An 18,310-nucleotide genomic window follows, 5' to 3' on the forward strand; every position below is an offset into this window, starting at 1 on the left:
CCCACACTCCCCCTGGTGGGAGAGTAAGAACAACACTCACAAGGACCGGAACTGAGGTTTAATGCGAGAATGAAAGGACCTCTAACAGTGACTACAGGGGTGAAGGAATCCTGAGAACTGCTGCAAAGTGCAGCCCAGTTCTGCCTCCCGTTGATCTGACAGAAGCTCGGAAAGCAGCTTGGCTTGGTCACTGTCCATAACTTAAGCTGCTTCTTGGCTGAATTCCTGCACTTGTGGTCTGGATGCCTGACAGACTTTTGCTCAATGCTCAGAAGCCCACAGCTCCAAGAAACCTGACTGGTTTTGCCTCACCCTTCTCCAGGTCTTGTGAAGCCAGAGGTGCTGGTGGCTAATCAGTGTTTACAGTCAGGCTACTCAAACCCTAAATGCTGGCCTCCTGGCCTCTTCTGTACTGGGCAGAGGGTAAAGAAGAGACTGAGAACTTAGTCTAGCACAGCCTACTGTCAGCCAGTGCCCCCAGGAGATGCCCAGCCTCTGAGGAATTCACACTAGCAGAGGCTCCCTAGAAGAGACTTGAAAGCAACCAAAAGTTCCCAGAGGGCCAACAAGGGAGCCTGAAACCCTGGAGATAAAATGGCCAGCATGGCCAAGTGAGCACTGGTTTATTGACCACACCTCACATTCCAGACAATCTGTGACAACTGAACATAGTTCCCTGACAGTTTTGCTGGAACATGGTGTAGGCAGGGCCTGGGCAGGGGCCAACCTTGGAGGAGTCTTATGTGGGTCTTCCAAGAAAAGTTATAATTCCCTCCAAAAACAATCCCAAAAGAGGCCCACTTGGCCCTAATAGGGAGAGATTTAGAGTTCTGCAGCAATTATGGGTTAAGAGCTGTTCTGAGGGCCCAACCTGAGCACTCAAGGACCTCAGCTGGCCTACCAGTGAAGGCCTGAGGGTGGTGTCTTCTCGTCTTTATTGCTTTCCAAGGAGAAGGGTGGGATCCGGACATCAAAGTGGGAGCCATCAGGTCTCTCAAAACGAAATGTGCCCCTAAGGATTAGAGAAGCTGCTTTAGAAGGAGAAAGGGCTGAAATGAAAGCCCTCTTGATCCGTGTACACCCATGTCCTCTGATCCAGAGCCACAGCTGGATAAGAAAGATTGGGATTGTCATCTGCCTAGCTCATGACAGGACAACCAAAGATCCAAGAGTCCCATGTGGCCACACACAAAAGCCCAGCTATTCAGATTCTGTCACTTGCATATGTACTATATGAGCAGCCCGCTTGTACTTGAGATTAAGGGGGGGAACCCAACTACAGTACAGTCCCAAGTCTTGGAGCCATTTCCTTAACCTAAAAATTGTAAGGAACTCATAGCCATAAAACCCAGACAGCAGTGAGTAACACCCATTTGTGCCCACCTCAGGACCTCACTCTGAACTGACCACAAGCTCGGCTTGCTCAGGGTTCTCCCAAGTGCTGTGATTACAGGTATACAACTACCACACCCAGCTCCAGCTCTCACGTCTCTAACTGGCAGCTGTCTGTGAAGCTGAGCAACATATACTCTAGAGAATACACTCACCACATGTGCCCACTGGAAGCTTGCAGGGAAACATGGCTGCTATATTGGAATGCAGGCTGCTCCTTGGATAACACTGGTTCCTATAAGAATTCAGGTGAAATTGGTCAGACCAAGCCCCAGAAACACATTCCCTCCACTCTGGGGTTGCCAAATACTGACTGGATGCCTCCTTCCACCCAAGCAACCACAACAGCAGACACTCATACAATGACCATCTTTCAGTACTTCCTCCTACATTAAGGGCAGTGGCTTGAGCCTCTTATTCTATCTCTAGGAAAAACAAACTGGGGGCACTGAGGGAAGGATGCTAAGCAGACTCTCTCTAACTACATCTCTCCCTGCATTCACTCACATGAACAACTGCCAGACACAACAGCAGGCCTGTGACTGCAGATTTTATTCTCTTGGTGACTATTAAGTACTATGTATGATCCCTATGTTAGCAGCAAGAAACAGATTTGGGTTTGGGTTACATATTTGCCCAAGCCAGGCATGATGGCACACACTTTTGATCCCAGCACTAGAAAGGCAGAGGAAGGCAGAGTGTGAGGCCAGCCCAGGTCTACAAGGTGAGTTCCAGTACAGCCAGGACTATTACAAAGAGAAACTCTGGGCCGGGCGATGGTGGCGCACGCCTTTAATCTCAGCACTCAGGAGGCAGAGGCAGGCGGATCTCTGTGAGTTCAAGACCAGCCTGGTCTACAGAGCTAGTTCCAGTCCAGGACAGGAAACAAAAAGCTACGAAGAAACCCTGTCTCGAAAAACCCAAAAAAAAAAAAAAAAAAAGAGAAATTCTGTCTCCAAAATTTGAAAAGAAAGAAGGGGGGGGGGGGAGGAAGGGAAAGAAAAAAAATGCCCCAAAGTTATATAGTATATGAGTATATGGCTGGAATTTGAAGGCAAGCCCTACTTAGAATTTTTTTTTTTTTTTTGATTTTTAAAGACATACCATACAGCCCAACTTGGCCTCAAGCCCACAATAATACTGCCTCAAATCCCAGGTACTGGATTATAAGTGTGCACCACATACCCAGTCCAAACCCTACTGACTTCTCACCCCACTTTCCCAAGTGTCTTCTAAGTGGTGCTGGATGACACTAGTACCATTTGTGACTTAATCTCTCAAGAGACAGGGTAGGATAGGCAGGAAACATAAAATCAAATCTCTTTAAGAAACACTAGATAGATGAATACAAAAAGAGACACAACACAGGTGGTACATGTCCCCAAATCAGAGTGATTTTGTTAGGGAAGGGGGGATTAATATTGTGTTTGTGTGTATGTGTGTGTGTGTGCAACTTGTCTTATGTGTGGAAGTCAGAAGGTAACTTGAAGGAGTCAGTGCACACCTCCCTCCCGCTTTGTGAGTTCCAGGGATCACACTCAGATCAGCAGGCTTGGCAGCAAGCACTGAGCCATCTTATCAGACCTTTTTTTTCCCCAACAGGGTCTCATGTAATCCAGGCTGACCTAACACTTTATCCCAAATATAGCCTTAAATCCTGATCCTTCTGACTCTATTTCCCACAAATTCAGGGCTTTAAAAGGCATGCCATCTGGGTATGATGTAGTTAGTGTTGGCCTAACATGCACAAAGCCCTCAGTTTACCTCAGGCATTGGAGTATGGTGGGAAGACTAATAAGACATGCTGTTCAAGAGTAAGTCCATGAGCTTTGGGGCCAGAAAGAGAGCCCAGCAGTTAAAGAACTCTTGTGGAGGACCATGTTTCCAGAGGTATGTGTTTCAAGACAGGGATTCGTGTATCCCAGGCAGTCAACGATGACCTTAAACTCCCCAAGTGCTAAGATTATAGGCACATAAAACCATGCTCAGTTAATGTAGTACTAGTAGTGCCGGGCAGGCACTCTACTAACTGAGCTACATCCCATGTCCCTTATTAATTAGCTTCTAAGTCTCACTCTTCGTCTGTGAAACAGGTTACAGACAAGCTACCCCACAGGGCTGTTGTAAGACTTTTAACCACAGAGAACCCAGGGTGTCACTCTGTCCATAACCAGAGAGGAAGAAAACATACCCGAAGTTTCCAGGGCTGCTAACAGGACTAGCAGCTAGGCCATAGTGGCCCAATGATGCTCACCCTGCCCACGACCCCTCGTCCTCGAACTGTCTCCAAGGTGCCCGAGAGACTGAATATCCGCCAGTGCCGCTCCCGAAGCTGTACCACATCACTGTCCAAGTTCTCCAAGCGTATACAGTAGCGCCACTGTGAGGCAAACGGTAACCCTTAGCCTATCCAGATTCCACAGAGAGTAAAAAGCAACAAAAGCTGACGCCTACTTTTACATCCACCCTGGCCAAGAGGCAAACACTGTGCCTCCACACCTCCCCCAGGCCCTTCCTGAGCTCTTGCCAAGGGAGACACTCACCCAATAGACGTGGGAATTCTGGGCTTCCTGGAGGGGAAAAGGGTTGAGGATGAGACTAAGTCTGTCCAATCAACACATCTCAAATGAAGTATCCCTGGAAGGCGGCAGAGACTGATCAAGCTGAGAATGTCTGGGAGCCAATGGCGAATGTGATAGAACTATGGTCAACAGCCTCCCGCATCCTTCCTGCTCTGCCCCCTCTCCAATCCTGTCAAAACCAACAGATTGGATGCCAAGAGAAATCCATTACAGGGCTCTGTTCTCACCAGCCTCCCTGACAACCCTGACTCCATCATTGCCACCTGAGCCCGTCATCCTCCTTCCAGCCCTCTTATGGCCATTCTTTGATGGATGCTGACATTCCTATGCCTGAGTCCTAATAGACAGAAGTTTTCTGTATACTTGTATCTGCAGGCCTAGCTTGGAGTGAGGCAAGACATGGATCAATAAATATTTGGCTACTAAACACAAAATGTGATAATCAGCCCACATTAGTTTAGGCAAGTATATGTATAGATATTTTTCACAAGAAAGAGTCCCTCTACCAGAAGGGAGAATGAGGAGCTGACTTGGAGGACTACTTCCTGGTCTATGGGTTTTCTGCTCTAAGTCATGGTGTTGGCCATTATCAAGAGGTTACTCAACCACACGGCACACATGAGCACTTGACAGCAGAACCACGAGCAGGGTTTGGGGTCAGATACACTCCCACCCCCACCCCAACAGGCACATCAGGGAATCACACAGAAGCTGGGGCCTAGCCTGGCAGGAAGAAGCCCAGGCTAGCACGTACCCTCATGCCCATATAGAAAGGGATGACGGTGACGCGGATGTTCTCGGTTGTTTCCCGGTGCACATCAGAGAGCTCTAGCCAGGGGTGATTCTTCTCTTGCCAGGCCCGTAGTGTTTCTCGAGCCACAAAAGGGGGTGCTAGAAGAGACAACAGGTTAGTGCAGACCAGAGTCCTAGGCACAGCACTCGCTCTCCGACTGTCTCCCAGAAACCCCTTCCCAGTTACGCCCAAAGGAACGAGACAACACATACAGCAAAAGCAAGACTGGAAGGGCCGAGTGGTGGTGGCGCACACCTTTAATCCCAACACTTGGGTCTGGCCGGTTAGCTCAGTTGGTTAGAGCATGGTGCTAATAATCCCAGCACTTGGAAGGCAGAGGCAGGCAGATCTCTGTAAATTCGAGGCCAACCTGGACTACAAGAGCTAGTTCCAGGACAGGCTCCAAAGCGACAGAGAAACCCTATCTCAAAAAAAAAAAAAAAAAAAAAAAGCCGGGTGGTGGTGGCACACGCCTTTAATCCCAGCACTCGGGAGGCAGAGGCAGGTGGATCTCTGTGAGTTCGAGACCAGCCTGGTCTACAGAGCTAGTTCCAGGACAGGCTCCAAAGCCACAGAGAAACCCTGTCTCGAAAAAGCAAAAAAAAAAAAAAAAAGACAGGAAGAAGGTGCAGAGCTGCTACTGAGATTATGTCCTGAGGGGCGTGATGCCATGGGCCCTGGTTTTTACACCTCTAGTTGCTATTACCTAGCAATTGTGAACTGCTTCTCATCACCAGCCTGTTTCTACTGGTGTAAGGAAACAGTAGCCACCAAGCACAGAGGAGAGGAGAGGAGAAATTGAGAAGGGATATGGGACTAGATCTAGCTGCCAGTTATTTCTGATACTCTGCTTGAAGAAAGGGCCCTCCCTTCCTGACTTCCTTCCTAAGCAATTACCTTTTGTCTGGTCATAGAGAAGAAATCTTTCAAAGAGCTCATGTTGGATGGGAACCTGATCCGTGGAGGTGTAGGGGAGGATGTCTTCATGGCTGACATAGTCCAAGCCTGGCACAGAAAGGCAGAGTTGGTAAGACTCAGAGTGGAGGAATGAGACAGAGAGGAAATACTTCTGGCCTTGCCCAAGCTGGCACCACAGCTCTCGGTACCACGATCCCTCCCTGCAGATAACAGGACATCAGATCCTGCTCCCTGGGACACACCAGACCCCTGCTCCTCAGGCACCATTTGCATGATAACTCCTCACCTGGGATGGCATAGAGGGCCCGGCTGTCATCGTGGTTAGCCAAGAAGGTCACAGCTTCTGTCTGAGATCTCTGAGACTAAAGCAGAAGGTGATGCAAAGGTTTCTTGGCTACTACCCAGCTTTGTGGCCTTGAGGCCCAGAGCTGATCTGAGCTCTGTCTGAGCCCTCTTTGTCCCTAATTGAGTGAAAACGTCTCCCACGGAGAGGACCCCAGGCCCAGGCACTTGCTGACTTACTATGTGTGGGCAGTCGCGGGCATCAATCAGCACCTGATAGTAAGTGTGCGTCTTGCCTTTTACCTCCTTAGAGCCATGGCCAGCAGGGTTCTCTGTTCTGTGGGGTAGAAGAAGCCCATATCACCACAGAGAAGTGGAAGCTGTACCTGGCTCAGCTAACCACCTCCTCTCCTAAATGGACTGGTTCATGACCGGAAAGGGCCTTGGCACAGGTCAGGTTAGCACCTGCTCAACACCACCTCCAGCCAGCCTCTCCCCAGTGAGAGCAAACAATGGACCCCACTGGGCCCATGCAGTTACCACTCTCCGAGCACCTCCTACAAGAGGGTCATTACAAAAGAATCCAATTGCTACCTGAGTCCCCAAGGGCACAAGGACCCCGTGCTTCTCCCACCCCAGGGTGCTCTAGCACCATTCAGTGGCACTTCCTTCTTTTTTTAATGTATCCTACACCCTCTTTTGGCCTCCAGGAGTACTGCATGCATGTGGTGCACAGACATGCACATAGGCAGAACACTCATATACATTATATAAAAATAAAATCTTGCTGAGCAATGGTGGCACACACCTTTAAAGTACTTGGAAGGCAGAGGCAGGCTGATCTCTGTGAATTCAAGGCCAGCCTGTTCTACACAGAAAGTTCCAGGACAGCCAGAGCTACACAGAGCAACCCTGTCTCAAAAAGCAAAAAATAAACAAACAAATAAGTAATAAAAAAGAGCAGTAGAAGCCCATTTTGGGAGGTCGAAAAAGACCCTACATAATTAGTATTAGGCACTTTTTTATCTATGGTTATGAGTGCCAGAAAAATACTCTGGAGTTATTTATTTTGTTTGCTTTTTGAAACAGGGTCTCTCTACATAGCCCCAGCAGTCCTGGAACTCACTACATAGACCAGGCTGGCCTTGAATTCACAGAGATCCTCCTGCCTCTGCCTCCTGAGAGCTGGAATTAAAAGTGTGCACTACCATGCCTGGTTGGGATTGTTGTTTTTGTTTTTTAAAACTGGGTTTCTCTGTGTAGGCCTGGCTATCCTGGAACTTATTTTACCATGGTCTCAAACTCGGAGAGCCACTTGCCTCTGCCTCCTGAGTGCTGGGATTAACGGCGTGCGTCACCACCACGCAGCCATGGTTGGGATTATGTCTAAAGCCCAAGAGGATGCTGTTTTCCCCCTGAAGCCCCAACTGAGTCTGTCTGCCACAAGTCAGGCCACCCAAGGACACCATAAGACAAGACAGGGCCGGGCGATGGTGGCACACGCCTTTAATCCCAGCACTCGGGAGGCAGAGGCAGGTGGATCTCTGTGAGTTCGAGACCAGCCTGGTCTACAGAGCTAGTTCCAGGACAGGCTCCAAAACCACAGAGAAACCCTGTCTCAAAAAAACAAAAACAAAAACAAAAAAAGACATGACAGGGAAACTTACTTTTCTGGAGCTGCAGAAGCCACATCCCGGTCATACAGTCTGGCCTGCCAGGGAAACAGGACAACCCCTCGGTAGCCAAAAACGCTATGAAGGAACAGCTGGAAGGAAAAAGAGAGTTCACTGAGCCTGTAGTCCACCAAATCCATCCAGGTGGGACCTGACCATGAAGTAGCATGGGTGCAGGCAACTGTAGCACAATCTTGCCAGCTTTTCCTGCAAACTCTGCACTTAACCTAAATTGCAATATGCTCATGCCTCATCACTGGGTGACCCCACTCACTTTTGGCCTTTAGGGAACTTTCCTTGACCCTCCTCTTAGTCCAGTATAGTCACTGGCTCTATTTCTTTTTTAAAGATTTATTTTACTTTTAATTGTGTGTATGTATCAGTATGTGGGTACATGCATGTGAGTGCAGGGACCCAAGGAAGTCAGACATTGAATCCCCTGGAGCAGGGGTCCTCTGGAAAAACAGTAAGCACTCTTACCCACTAGACTATCTCTCCAGCCCCTACTGACTGTATCTCTATCATTGTCCTGGAGCTGTGAACTCCAGGACAGAAAGAACACTAAAGCTTAACACCTGGTCAGTTATAGGCATACAGATAAATAAATAGCTTCCATTACGTACAATGGCCTTTTGCTTCAGAGGGTTTTGAATTTTTGTAGGCCAGTCTGGCCTCAATCTTGCTAGGTAGCTAAGAATGACCTCAAAGTCCTGATCCTCCCACCTCCACATCCCAAGTGTTAGGCTCACAGGAGTAGGCCACCACATTCATTCTGTGCTGAAGGAGAATGGAAACCAAGGCTTCAAGCCAGCCAGGCACTCTAAACTAAACAACATCCCTAGCCTGATTTGTATTTTATTTTTAATATTTTTTTATTTATGCATTGGTGTTTTGCCTCATGTATATCTGTATGAGAGTGTCAGATACCCTGGAATTGGTATTATAGACAGTTGTAAGCTGCCATGTGGATGCCGGGAATTGAACCCAGGTCCTCTAGAAAAACAGCCAGTGCTTTTAACTGCTGGGCCATCTCTCCAGGCCTTGAGCCATCTCTCCAGGCCCCTGATTATATTTTTAACAAGGATCTTTTTAAATAAGAGTTGTTATTATTACTTTGGGAAGGTGTACATGTACAAGTGCCATGGTGTGTGGAGGCCAAAGGACGACTTTGTGGAATCAGTTCTCTCGGCCCCTTTTACTTCCAGGCTTCCTCAGCAAGTGCCTTTACCACTGCGCCGTATCACTGGACTCTTGCTGACCTCAAAATTGAAGCGTTCTTTCTGCCCTGCTTCTGGAGCAATGGGATGAGATGCTACTGTGTACCTATCTCCAGACACCCCCTCTTTAAAAAGCTTGTGATTCTAATGCACACAAGGTGTGCACATGCACCAACACCCAGGCACACTAAATAAACAAACGTGAAAGATCTTTGGGTCAGTTAGATGGTTCACTAGGTAAAGACAATTGCCACCAAACCTAATGACCTGAGTCTGATCAGAGCCCCAAATGGTGGGAGGAAAGAACCACTCTCCACAAGCTGTCCTTGGATCTCCAGGCATGGGCGCGTGCTCACTCTCTCTCACGCACATTAAGTCAATGTAAACTTTTTTTAAATTTGTGAGTCTGAGCTGAGCATGGTTTCATACATCTATAACCCCAGAATCCTGTAAATTAAGGAAATAAGATTACAAGTTCAAGGTCAGCCAGGATTATAGAATGAATTCAAGGCTAAACGAAACTATATAGAAGACCCTGCCTCAAAACAAAACCAAGACTTATGAACTTGGTCTACCACCAAACATGAAGACAGATAGAAGCTTGAGGGTTCAGCTCAGCGATACAGCATCTGTCTCTAGCATTATGGGGAAGGGGATTTGGAATGAAAAGAAAAAATAGCACTGAGATTCAGTACCGTGACCAAATATAGCTCAATTTCAAAACAGAATAGTCCATGAAAACGAGAGCTGACCCAGCACATACCTACCTGCCCAGTCTCATATTTTCCGTTCTGTTTTGGCACCTCAAACACACCAACTGTCTCCAACACCTTACCCTCTGCACGGTTTCTGGTTGGTAAGGAAAAGAATAAGCATATGAAATGCTAAGAAGGTAACAGTCCTTCCCCATCAGGAGAAACAAAACAAACAAATAAAAAACCCTCGCATACTGAGGAGCCAGCGTGTGGCATTCGGAGGGGCCAGGGCAATGATAGCAGGCAGAGAAGGCCAAGAATGCTGCTTTTCCTCCTCTAAGACTCAGCCATAGGCGGCTCCCAGTGTCAGATCTAACTACTCCAAATTCACTCCTGCCTTCACTCAGCATGCCCAAGGTCATGCCTGCACACTCTGTTTAAATGTACGTCTTCACCTACCCCACCCCGCCTCCCACAGCATTTTAACTGTCCTTCCAGTTCTGCACTTCAGTCACTGGTGTCCTCGCCTTGAGTCCATGAGAGACTATTTGTTCCGAGAGCAATGCCTGGTGCGTAAGAAGTGCTCACAAAGCGGTTGTTCTGAGGCAAGCCGTTCTCTTTCTGCTCTTACCCACTCCTCTTTGCAGTGCACTCAATAAACCTGTCATTCGCTACTCTGAAAAATTGTTCTGAATGAATATGGTTCCCCACGTCTGTAATCTCAGGGCTCTTGAGGCTGAGGCTGGAGGATCACAAGTTCTGGGGCAATCTGGGTACACAGCATGACTGTCCCAATTCTACACATCCATCTACCCTCTAAACTGTAACCGTCTTTCCACTGACCTCAGGACTTAACATCTCTAGATTGCCCAAGGTACAGCATACAGCACACTTACTACTGCAGTCTCTCGACATAGTGCCCCCCCCCCAGAATTATTTAAGTCTTAAATATAGCAAATACCTCCCTCAGCTACTATCGGGTTAGTTCCATCTTTTTAAATAGGACTAATTTTTCTTGGGCCCATCAAAGCACTGTGATTTTATTTTAGAAATGTTGACTTCATACCCAACTCGATCTGTCCTGCCTGGTCCCTAAAAGGCTTTGTTTACACCTTTCCCAAGCCTCGTGGGCAAAATCAAGTTTCCCCAAGGTCACACGGAAACCTAGGTACCCACAAAGGTAGACACTTAAATCTACTTGTTTCCCACGTAATAGCATCTTTTTGAGAGAAGCCACGAGCCAATAAGGACTGGGGATCAAAGTCAAATCCCTGTAGTTGTATTAAAAGGCAGCCCACTAAAGGTGCTGCAGACCCCAGCAAGGGAGGCAGGATTCGCTGAAGAAGCGTTACTCGTTCTCCCTCAGAGTGCCCTGCACGCCAGGGCCCTGGGCCATGCTCCCTTCTCTGCTCCTGGCACATGTCCCAAGCAGCGCATGTCGGCTCCCTGCTCGGAATCCTTTCTCTGTTGACACTCGGCTGCCCACAGACAGTCGGGCCTTCTGGTCTCCTTAGAGGCTAGGAAAATGCTCCCCAAATTCTGGGCCCGGCTCCCTGGTCCCCTGGCTCCGTCCCTCACCGGGACGACAGATGCCTTCGCGTCGTCGCTGAGGCCACCGGCGGAAGGGCCCCTGCTTCACCGACCGCACACAGCGGCCTCGACCCTCGGGCCGTGGCTAGCGATCGAGACCACCAGCGGCTGCCCACGGCCAGGGCCCGTCGGGCCACACAGCCTGCCATGTCCCGCCCGAGCGCCCGCTCGGCTGCTGACACAGGGCCCGACCCGCGGCGGGGCGGCGTCCCGCCCCCGCCCCACACTGCCCCGCGCCGAAACCCCGCCCCTTGGCCCTCGGGCCCGCCCCCCGCGGCCGCGCGGGCTCGTCCAGCTACTTCCGGCGCCGGTGAGCGGAAGTCCCAGTCTGGGGTCAGCTGACCAGAGAGTGAGCTGGAAATGGCGTCTTCCTTGCTTGGGGGCGAACGATTGATTCGCGCTTTAGGCCCTGGCGGAGAACTGGAACGGGAACAGCTGCCCCGGAAGCTGCGTGCCCAGCTTGAGGCTGCTCTGGGGAAGAAACACACGAGCAGTGGCGCCCCGGGCCCCCGGCGCCTGATTCCCTTCCGTCTGATCCGAGAACTACATCAGCACCTGAGAGAAAGAAGTGAGCGGACCCCAATCAAGAGTCGTCGCCTCGTTTTCAGATCTAATCCTTCCTGAGGCTTTTCCCCCTATCACTCACGCGTGCCTACCAAGTTCTCATTTAGCCAGTCCAAATCCCTCTTAAACCAGGTTCACCACTTCCATCTTAATTTCCGTGGGAATTCTTCGGATTTGTGCAGATTTTGTTGAGTGCCCTCTTTTAAAATCCACCTAAATCCACCTGACTCTTAAGGAATTAGAGATTCTAGCCCAGTACTATTTACCATTTTAAGTTACTACATTGAGGGGGGGGGCATTTAACGTAGTGAGCTTCTCCCGTTTGGGAATAGTGATTTTCCTTTCATCTGAAAGGCAAGGGCAGGGGATTTTTAAAATTTTTTTTTTAATGAGCTATGTATTTTTTCTTCTCTGCTTCCCTCTCTTCTTCGCTCAAGAAGGGAATTCTGATCCCGCCTCAGCCCCCGTTTAGGGGTGATGGTAGGGAAATAGAATGACAAAAAAACAAACAAAAAACCCCAAAAACCTATATTGAAAGGTCTGAACCGAGAGTCACATCTAGTTCTAGTCCTTTCAGAGAAGTCATTTCTCCTCTTTGGACCCGTTTCCTGTCTGCTAAGGGAGGGATAGAGTAAACTGGCATGTAGCATGTTTTGCCAGAATTAACATATCCTGGCCAGAAGTGCAAAGAGTAGATACTCAACTATTAGGACTGAAGAGGACATTAGGGAAAGATCCTCCGATACCATGTCCTGTGAATGTTTAGCCCCACAACGACCCAGACCTATCTAGGACGGATCTATTATTTTCACAAGACTAACCTACCATTGGCAGGGATGACTGAAGACTGATAGCTAAGGTCAACTGTGTAGCACTAGGAAATACTAAGGCGGAATTGTTCTGGACTTGTCTTGGTTGAAATTTATCTTAATTTAATAAAAAAAAATGATCATGAGGCTGGGAATGGCACATGCATGAAATCCTAGGACCTGAGGGGCTGAGGCAGGTGGCTGGGTGTGGTGATGCATTCACATGTATACACACACGTACAACACACATACATATTTATGGGGCTATATATCCTAGGGATGGGTAAGCCGGGATGGCCATGTTTTATTTGGGTAAACTTAGTCTTACAGCCTCAGCTTCATGGGTCATGTGGAGCCTTTTTCTTCCCAGATTCCAACCTGTACCTTCATGAACTCCTAAAAGGCAGTGAAATCTACCTCCAAGAGGTTGTGAAACCTCCTCGGGTATGTAAGGGATATATTTGTGAGAGTAAGTACATGCTGAGTTGGGTATGGATTTTTTTAACCAGTTTTCAGGTTTGAGATCTTGTATTTTAATTATTTGGAATAGCTGGAATGTGGCTTTGTGGAAGAGTACTGGACAAAGCTCTGAGTTCAGTTCTTAGCATCAAAAAATAAATAAATAGGCCGGGCAGTGGTGGCGCACGCCTTTAATCCCAGCACTCGGGAGGCAGAGGCAGGTGGATCTCTGTGAGTTCGAGGCCAGCCTGGTCTAGAAGAGCTAGTTCCAGGACAGGCTCCAAAACCACAGAGAAACCCTGTCTCGAAAATTAAATAAATAAATAAATAAATAAATAAAAATTGGGGGACCAGTGAGATAGCAAGTTGGGGCAGTTGCCACCAAACATGGGAACCTGGCTTTAGTCCTCAGGACCCACATGGTGTAGGGAGAGAGGTAACTTCTAAAGGTTGTCTCTTACCTCCACACATGCACCGTGGCTTGTATATGCACATGTACAAAGAATTAAACAGCAACAAAAAAAAAAATATTTGGAACCAGGCAGTCGTGGTGCATGGCTTAGATCCCAATACTCCAGAGGCAGAGGCAGGCAGATCTCTTGAGTTTAAGACCAGCCTGGTCTATAGTGGGAGTTCCAGGACAGCCAGGGCTACCCAGAGAAACCCTGCCTAGAAAAAAAACAAAAACAACAATAACAACATCTTTGGAATCTAAAATCAGAGAAGGAAAATTTGTCTGACAGATGTGGAAAACTGAGATCCAGTAACCCATTTTCCAGGCAATGGAAGTAAAACCAGTATGTAGAGGCCCCCAGCACCCTTCGCAGTACATTGCACATTGGAATCAATGATATATTTTGTATCAAGAAATATGTGAAAGAATTTCATTCTTCTCATGTGGTTGTTTTTGCTTTAGAATCCAGAGCTGGTTGCCCGACTAGAGAAGATTAAGATACAGCTAGCCAATGAGGAATATAAGCGGATCACTCGAAATGTCACTTGTCAGGTAAGGCCTACTCCTGCAGCAGAAATATCTACAGAATTTTAATTTTTATTTAGTTTTAGTTTTTTGATACAGGGTTTCTCTGAAACAGTTCTGATTATCTTGGAACTTGCTCTTGTAGACCATGCTGGCCTCAAACTCATAGAGATCCACCTGCCTCTGCCTCCCAAGTGCTGGGATTAAAGGTATGTGCTACCACCACCCAGCCAGAGTTTTAATTTTAAAAACAACAGTAAGAGAGTATAGTGGCACACACCTTTAATCAAGTACTCCTGATGCAGGGGCAGGTGGATCTCTGAGTTTGAAGCCAGCCAGAACTGTATAGTGAGACCCTGTATCAAAACGGGAAAGAAAAACATGGCAATTCAAGCTCACTTTATGTACTGTTCTAGAACTGTAAGACCTCTGTGTCTGTCAGGCGAGGTGGTGCATGTCTTTAATCCCAGCCAGGGCTGTTAACACGGAGAGGTCCTTGAAAAACAAATAACAACAAAAAAAGACCTCTGTGTTTTATCTAGAGCAAACATAATCTTGAGTATGTTCACTGAGACTCAGCTTAGATGGTAACCAATTCTTAAATATTATAGAAGTGGAGGTGAGCCTTGGCGCTCTTTCTTCATTTAAGGAAGGGGCTCTGTGGCCCAGACAGGCCTGGAATTCTGTATTCTCTTGTCCAGCCTCCCAAATGTTAGGGTTACAGGTATACCTATAGCGTTTTATTTTTCCTGACAAGACTCCTTTGGCATGTTCTGCTGTAAGGTAGGAAAGGAGATGGATCCTGGGAGCCTGCGTCCTCCTTTTTATCATTTAAAAGGCATCATACAAGTCCAAGGAAAAGAATCCCTGGAGAGGGCAGAATTAGTCTGTTGAGAAGAAAGGGCTGAGACCAGACTGGCAAAGATAGATTTCTGAACAGAATCTCGTTCTGAAATCATCTGGGTTTTTTTGTTGTTCTGCTTTTTTCCCAGGATGCACAGCGTGGGGGGACTCTGAGTGACCTAGGAAAACAAGGTAAGGTGCTAGGAACCCAGGCTGCTCAAGCCTCTCAGGACTGGTCCTGGCCTTCCTTCCCACTGCACACTTGGCACAAGGCTAAGACATTCAGTCTTGGTCTCTGAAGGAGAACCCATTAGATTAGGAGGCAATAGGATCTCCCTGAGAACGTTGACCTAAATGTTTCTCTGAACTGCTTTCCCAAGTGAGATCTGTGAAGGCGCTGGTCATTACCATCTTCAACTTCATCGTCACGGTGGCAGCTGCCTTTGTCTGCACTTACCTAGGAAGCCAGTATATCTTCACAGAAATGGCCTCGGTGAGTAGGCACTAGGCAGGACAAAGTGCCCTTGTTGGGGTTAATGGGAAAGGGAGGATGTGTGTTAAAGTGCACAGGTTATCAGTTGCATATATTTATTCAATGAACAGGGCAGTGGTTCTCATCCTTCCTAGTGCAGAGGCCCGGTAATACAGTTCTCATGTGGTGACCCCTAGCCATAACATTAGTTTCATTGCTACTTCATAACTGTGATTTTGTTGCTGTTATGAATCATAATGTAAATATTTGATATGCAACCCTGTGAAAGGGTCATATGGGGTTGTGACCCACAGATTGAGAACCACTGACTTAAGGGCTGGGATAGGGAATCTCCATTCTTGTTAGAGGTGCTAGGGGCTGCAGATTTAGTTGTTGGCCTGCATCCCCTACCTGGTTCTTTCCACTGGCAGAGAGTGCTGGCTGCATTGATCGTCGCCTCGGTGGTAGGTTTGGCAGAGCTGTACATCATGGTGAGGGTGATGGAAGGCGAACTCGGGGAACTGTAACTGGTGCTTCACATCAAAATCTGGAAGAAGTTTGGGGAGCCCCAGACTGTCCGTCGTCCATCACTGACTCTCAGTCAATCCACGAAGCTCTGTGTACTCGTCTCCAGTTAGTTAGAGGACCAGGTCAAGTTCTTCCTTGGGGAGCCATATCTGCTGTCAGTTTCCTTGGAGAGGAATTAGAGAAGATTCAGACAGCAGTGATTCTTTAAAACTGAAATAACTCTCAGTAACTGCTTCTGAATCCAGTGCTCTTTTGCCTTCTGCGGTTCATTCTGAGTCTACTGAGTCTGGGGTTTTCCCATCAGAAGAAAGAATCCAGACCTTCTCCCCAAATGGGCCAGACTGCCGTGAACTGGACCAAGTGCATAAATCAGTCACCATCCTTCATCCACGTATCTTGGCAAAAGACCTGTAACTGAGAGCAGAAGACCCTCAGGAAGCAGAAGGCATGAACCAGAGAAGAGCCAGTCAGAAAACAGGCATCAGATAAGAGAAAAGTGGTTGATACAGGATGATGGAGCTGGAAGCCAGGCAGCTAACTTTTTCTAGAAAAGAAAATGGGATCAGGCCATTTTCCAGAAGTCAAAACAGGCTGAAAACCAGATGATCAGCTGTGATCCTTCTGTTCAATGGAGCCAAAGGTGTCCACATTGTCCTGTTGTCTGTGTTGTGTTGCACTTTTCAGAACGTAGATAAGTTAGAGCATCTGTGTTCAGAACTTAAGTTGGAGAAACTGTTTAAGACCCTTGAAAAATGTTATTTATCTAATAAATATTTCTTGTGTTCAGTGTGTTTTTATTTTAGATCCTATAAGAGTACAAAGCACAAAACCTCCTGGGATTCTGAGAATTGCTCAATATCTGCCCTCTCTTTTGTTTGTGACAGGGTCTTACTATGTAGCTCTGGCCGACCTCTGCCTCCTGAGTCCTAGGATCCAGGCATGTGCCATCATGACAGGTCTTTGAGATCTATCTGGCCTGCCAGCTTTCCTTCCTTCCTTTCTTGTGTATGTGTGGCTATACATGCATACAGGAGCCCGTGGGAATAAGAGGAGGAGCTAGAGTTCAGCTGCTGTGTGGGTGTTGGGGCTGAGACTCCATTCTCTGCAAGAGCCATGAACCACTGAGCCATCACTTCAGCCCTCTTAATTGTAGACTTGATGTGCTCAGATAGTGTGGTTTTTTTTTCCTTAATTTTTTTTTTTTGTAATTTATTTTACTTCCATGTGTGAATGCATGTGAGTACAGAGTTTTCATATGAGTCTCTTGTTTGTGTTACTCCGCTACCTTTTCCTGTCTCTCCTCTCTATAAATGCTGGGATCCAACTCCTTCTGTGGACTCTGCCTATCAGGCTTGTACAGCAGCTGCTTTTACCCACTGAGCCATCCCTCTGGACCATCTGGTTTTCTCTAATCTTGTCTCTTATATCCTTACTGATCAGTAGATATTCTGTCAGTTGTTTTTGCCAGTTCCTGTTAGTAGGGAGAAGTGTCAAGTGCAAGAAAATATAGGTAGACCAGGCTGGCCTTGAACTCACAGGGATCAGCCTGTGTCTGCCTCCGGAGTGCTGGGATTAAAGAAGTAAATCATTGCTGGTTCTGGTGGCGCAGGAAACAGTTTAGACAAACAAAAACAGTTTCTGATCACCAGGGCTGCCAAAGGTTGGGTCAGAAAGCCTCACTGAAGCCTTGGGGGCGGGGGGACGACAACACATGATTCGTGGTTCTCTTCCCTGTGCTCTCTGTATGCCAGGCTGCATACATATATGTATGCCTATATATCATTAAGTACCTGGATTTAAGTCGAAGCCTTCCACGTGTTAGAGGTTTGACTTCAGCAGAATCTCTTCCAACAGACTTGGACCAGCCTAGGCTATCTCACAGTAAACTTGGGGTCCTTTGTTGGAAGGAATTGTCCCCTAGATCAAGGTCCCTTCCAACAGGCCAGTACGTTTTAGTGGCATCAAGCTCTTACGAACAGTAGTTCTATAGGCCAGGCACTATGCTAGCATCTGGAGATAATAAGCCAAGATCTAGTTTATGCCTTGGTGCAATGAAGCAAGAGGCAAGCTCCAGGGATCCTTCCATCTGCACAGGCAGAGGGTGTTGGGAATTAGGTGGCCAGTTCACAACAGAGGAGAGGGAACTCTTCCAGCCCCTTCCTCTCTGCCTCATCCAAAGCACCCAGGGTCCAGGAGGTGCTTGGCAGAGGGACAGGAAGTTGGGGCCTTACCCATTTCTCATGACTTCCTATATGGAACAGAGGGAGCTAGCATTTATTGAGTTTTTATCACATCATCACATGAAGTTTTTACCTATATTTTGCCAGGACAGGAATGATTGCATCCTGCTTTGCAGAAGAAGTCACATAGCAGAGCTAGGGTTGGAAGCCAACACAGACTGATTACAGACTCCATGCTTTTCTCTCCAAAGCAGCTCCAGAGGTGAAGGTAACTAGAACATCCTGGAGTACAAGCCAGCTACTGTGTCCCCAGAGCCTGTGTGAGCTCTGAGCC

The 18,310-nt window shown here is 47.6% G+C and overlaps 2 protein-coding genes across 3 annotated transcripts; one reads left to right on the forward strand and one right to left on the reverse strand.

Moving 5' to 3' along the window:
• Positions 1 to 42: 42 nt before the first annotated feature.
• On the reverse strand, positions 43 to 11,352 carry Poldip2 (DNA polymerase delta interacting protein 2). 2 transcript variants are annotated; one of them, XM_005349443.3, is made up of 11 exons: positions 11,131 to 11,352; positions 9,625 to 9,706; positions 7,635 to 7,732; positions 6,208 to 6,304; positions 5,972 to 6,047; positions 5,665 to 5,772; positions 4,729 to 4,865; positions 3,936 to 3,962; positions 3,647 to 3,772; positions 1,548 to 1,627; positions 43 to 1,012 (listed from the first exon to the last, which is right to left on the reverse strand). In XM_005349443.3, exons 1-11 carry the CDS (start codon positions 11,289 to 11,291, stop codon positions 898 to 900), a joined length of 1,107 nt encoding a protein of 368 aa, XP_005349500.1. In that variant the 5' UTR covers positions 11,292 to 11,352; the 3' UTR covers positions 43 to 897. The 2 variants fall into 2 exon arrangements, with proteins under 2 accessions (XP_005349500.1, XP_026636102.1); XM_026780301.1 differs by lacking the exons at positions 3,647 to 3,772; positions 3,936 to 3,962.
• Positions 11,353 to 11,472: 120 nt separating this feature from the next.
• Tmem199 (transmembrane protein 199) lies at positions 11,473 to 16,575 on the forward strand. Its single transcript, XM_005349445.3, has 6 exons — positions 11,473 to 11,710; positions 12,886 to 12,959; positions 13,891 to 13,980; positions 14,946 to 14,988; positions 15,177 to 15,289; positions 15,700 to 16,575. The coding sequence occupies exons 1-6, from the start codon at positions 11,503 to 11,505 to the stop codon at positions 15,793 to 15,795; spliced, it is 624 nt and encodes a 207-aa protein (XP_005349502.1). The 5' UTR covers positions 11,473 to 11,502; the 3' UTR covers positions 15,796 to 16,575.
• The last annotated feature ends 1,735 nt before the right edge of the window (positions 16,576 to 18,310 follow it).

This window comes from Microtus ochrogaster, chromosome 7 (genome assembly GCF_000317375.1).
Source record: "Microtus ochrogaster isolate Prairie Vole_2 chromosome 7, MicOch1.0, whole genome shotgun sequence".
Lineage (NCBI taxonomy): Eukaryota > Metazoa > Chordata > Mammalia > Rodentia > Cricetidae > Microtus > Microtus ochrogaster.

Excerpts from the sequence above, each read along its gene's own strand:
- Poldip2 (XM_005349443.3), bottom strand. The coding sequence starts at position 11,291 with ATGGCAGGCTGTGTGGCCCGACGGGCCCTGGCCGTGGGCAGCCGCTGG. Across the intron at positions 9,707-11,130 it reads CGAAGGCATCTGTCGTCCCG|AAACCGTGCAGAGGGTAAGG; the intron begins GTGAGGGACGGA and ends CTTACCAACCAG. Across the intron at positions 1,628-3,646 it reads GACGAGGGGTCGTGGGCAGG|GAACCAGTGTTATCCAAGGA; the intron begins GTGAGCATCATT and ends GAATTCTTATAG.
- Tmem199 (XM_005349445.3), top strand. The coding sequence starts at position 11,503 with ATGGCGTCTTCCTTGCTTGGGGGCGAACGATTGATTCGCGCTTTAGGC. Across the intron at positions 11,711-12,885 it reads TCAGCACCTGAGAGAAAGAA|ATTCCAACCTGTACCTTCAT; the intron begins GTGAGCGGACCC and ends TTTTCTTCCCAG. Across the intron at positions 12,960-13,890 it reads AGGTTGTGAAACCTCCTCGG|AATCCAGAGCTGGTTGCCCG; the intron begins GTATGTAAGGGA and ends TTTTTGCTTTAG.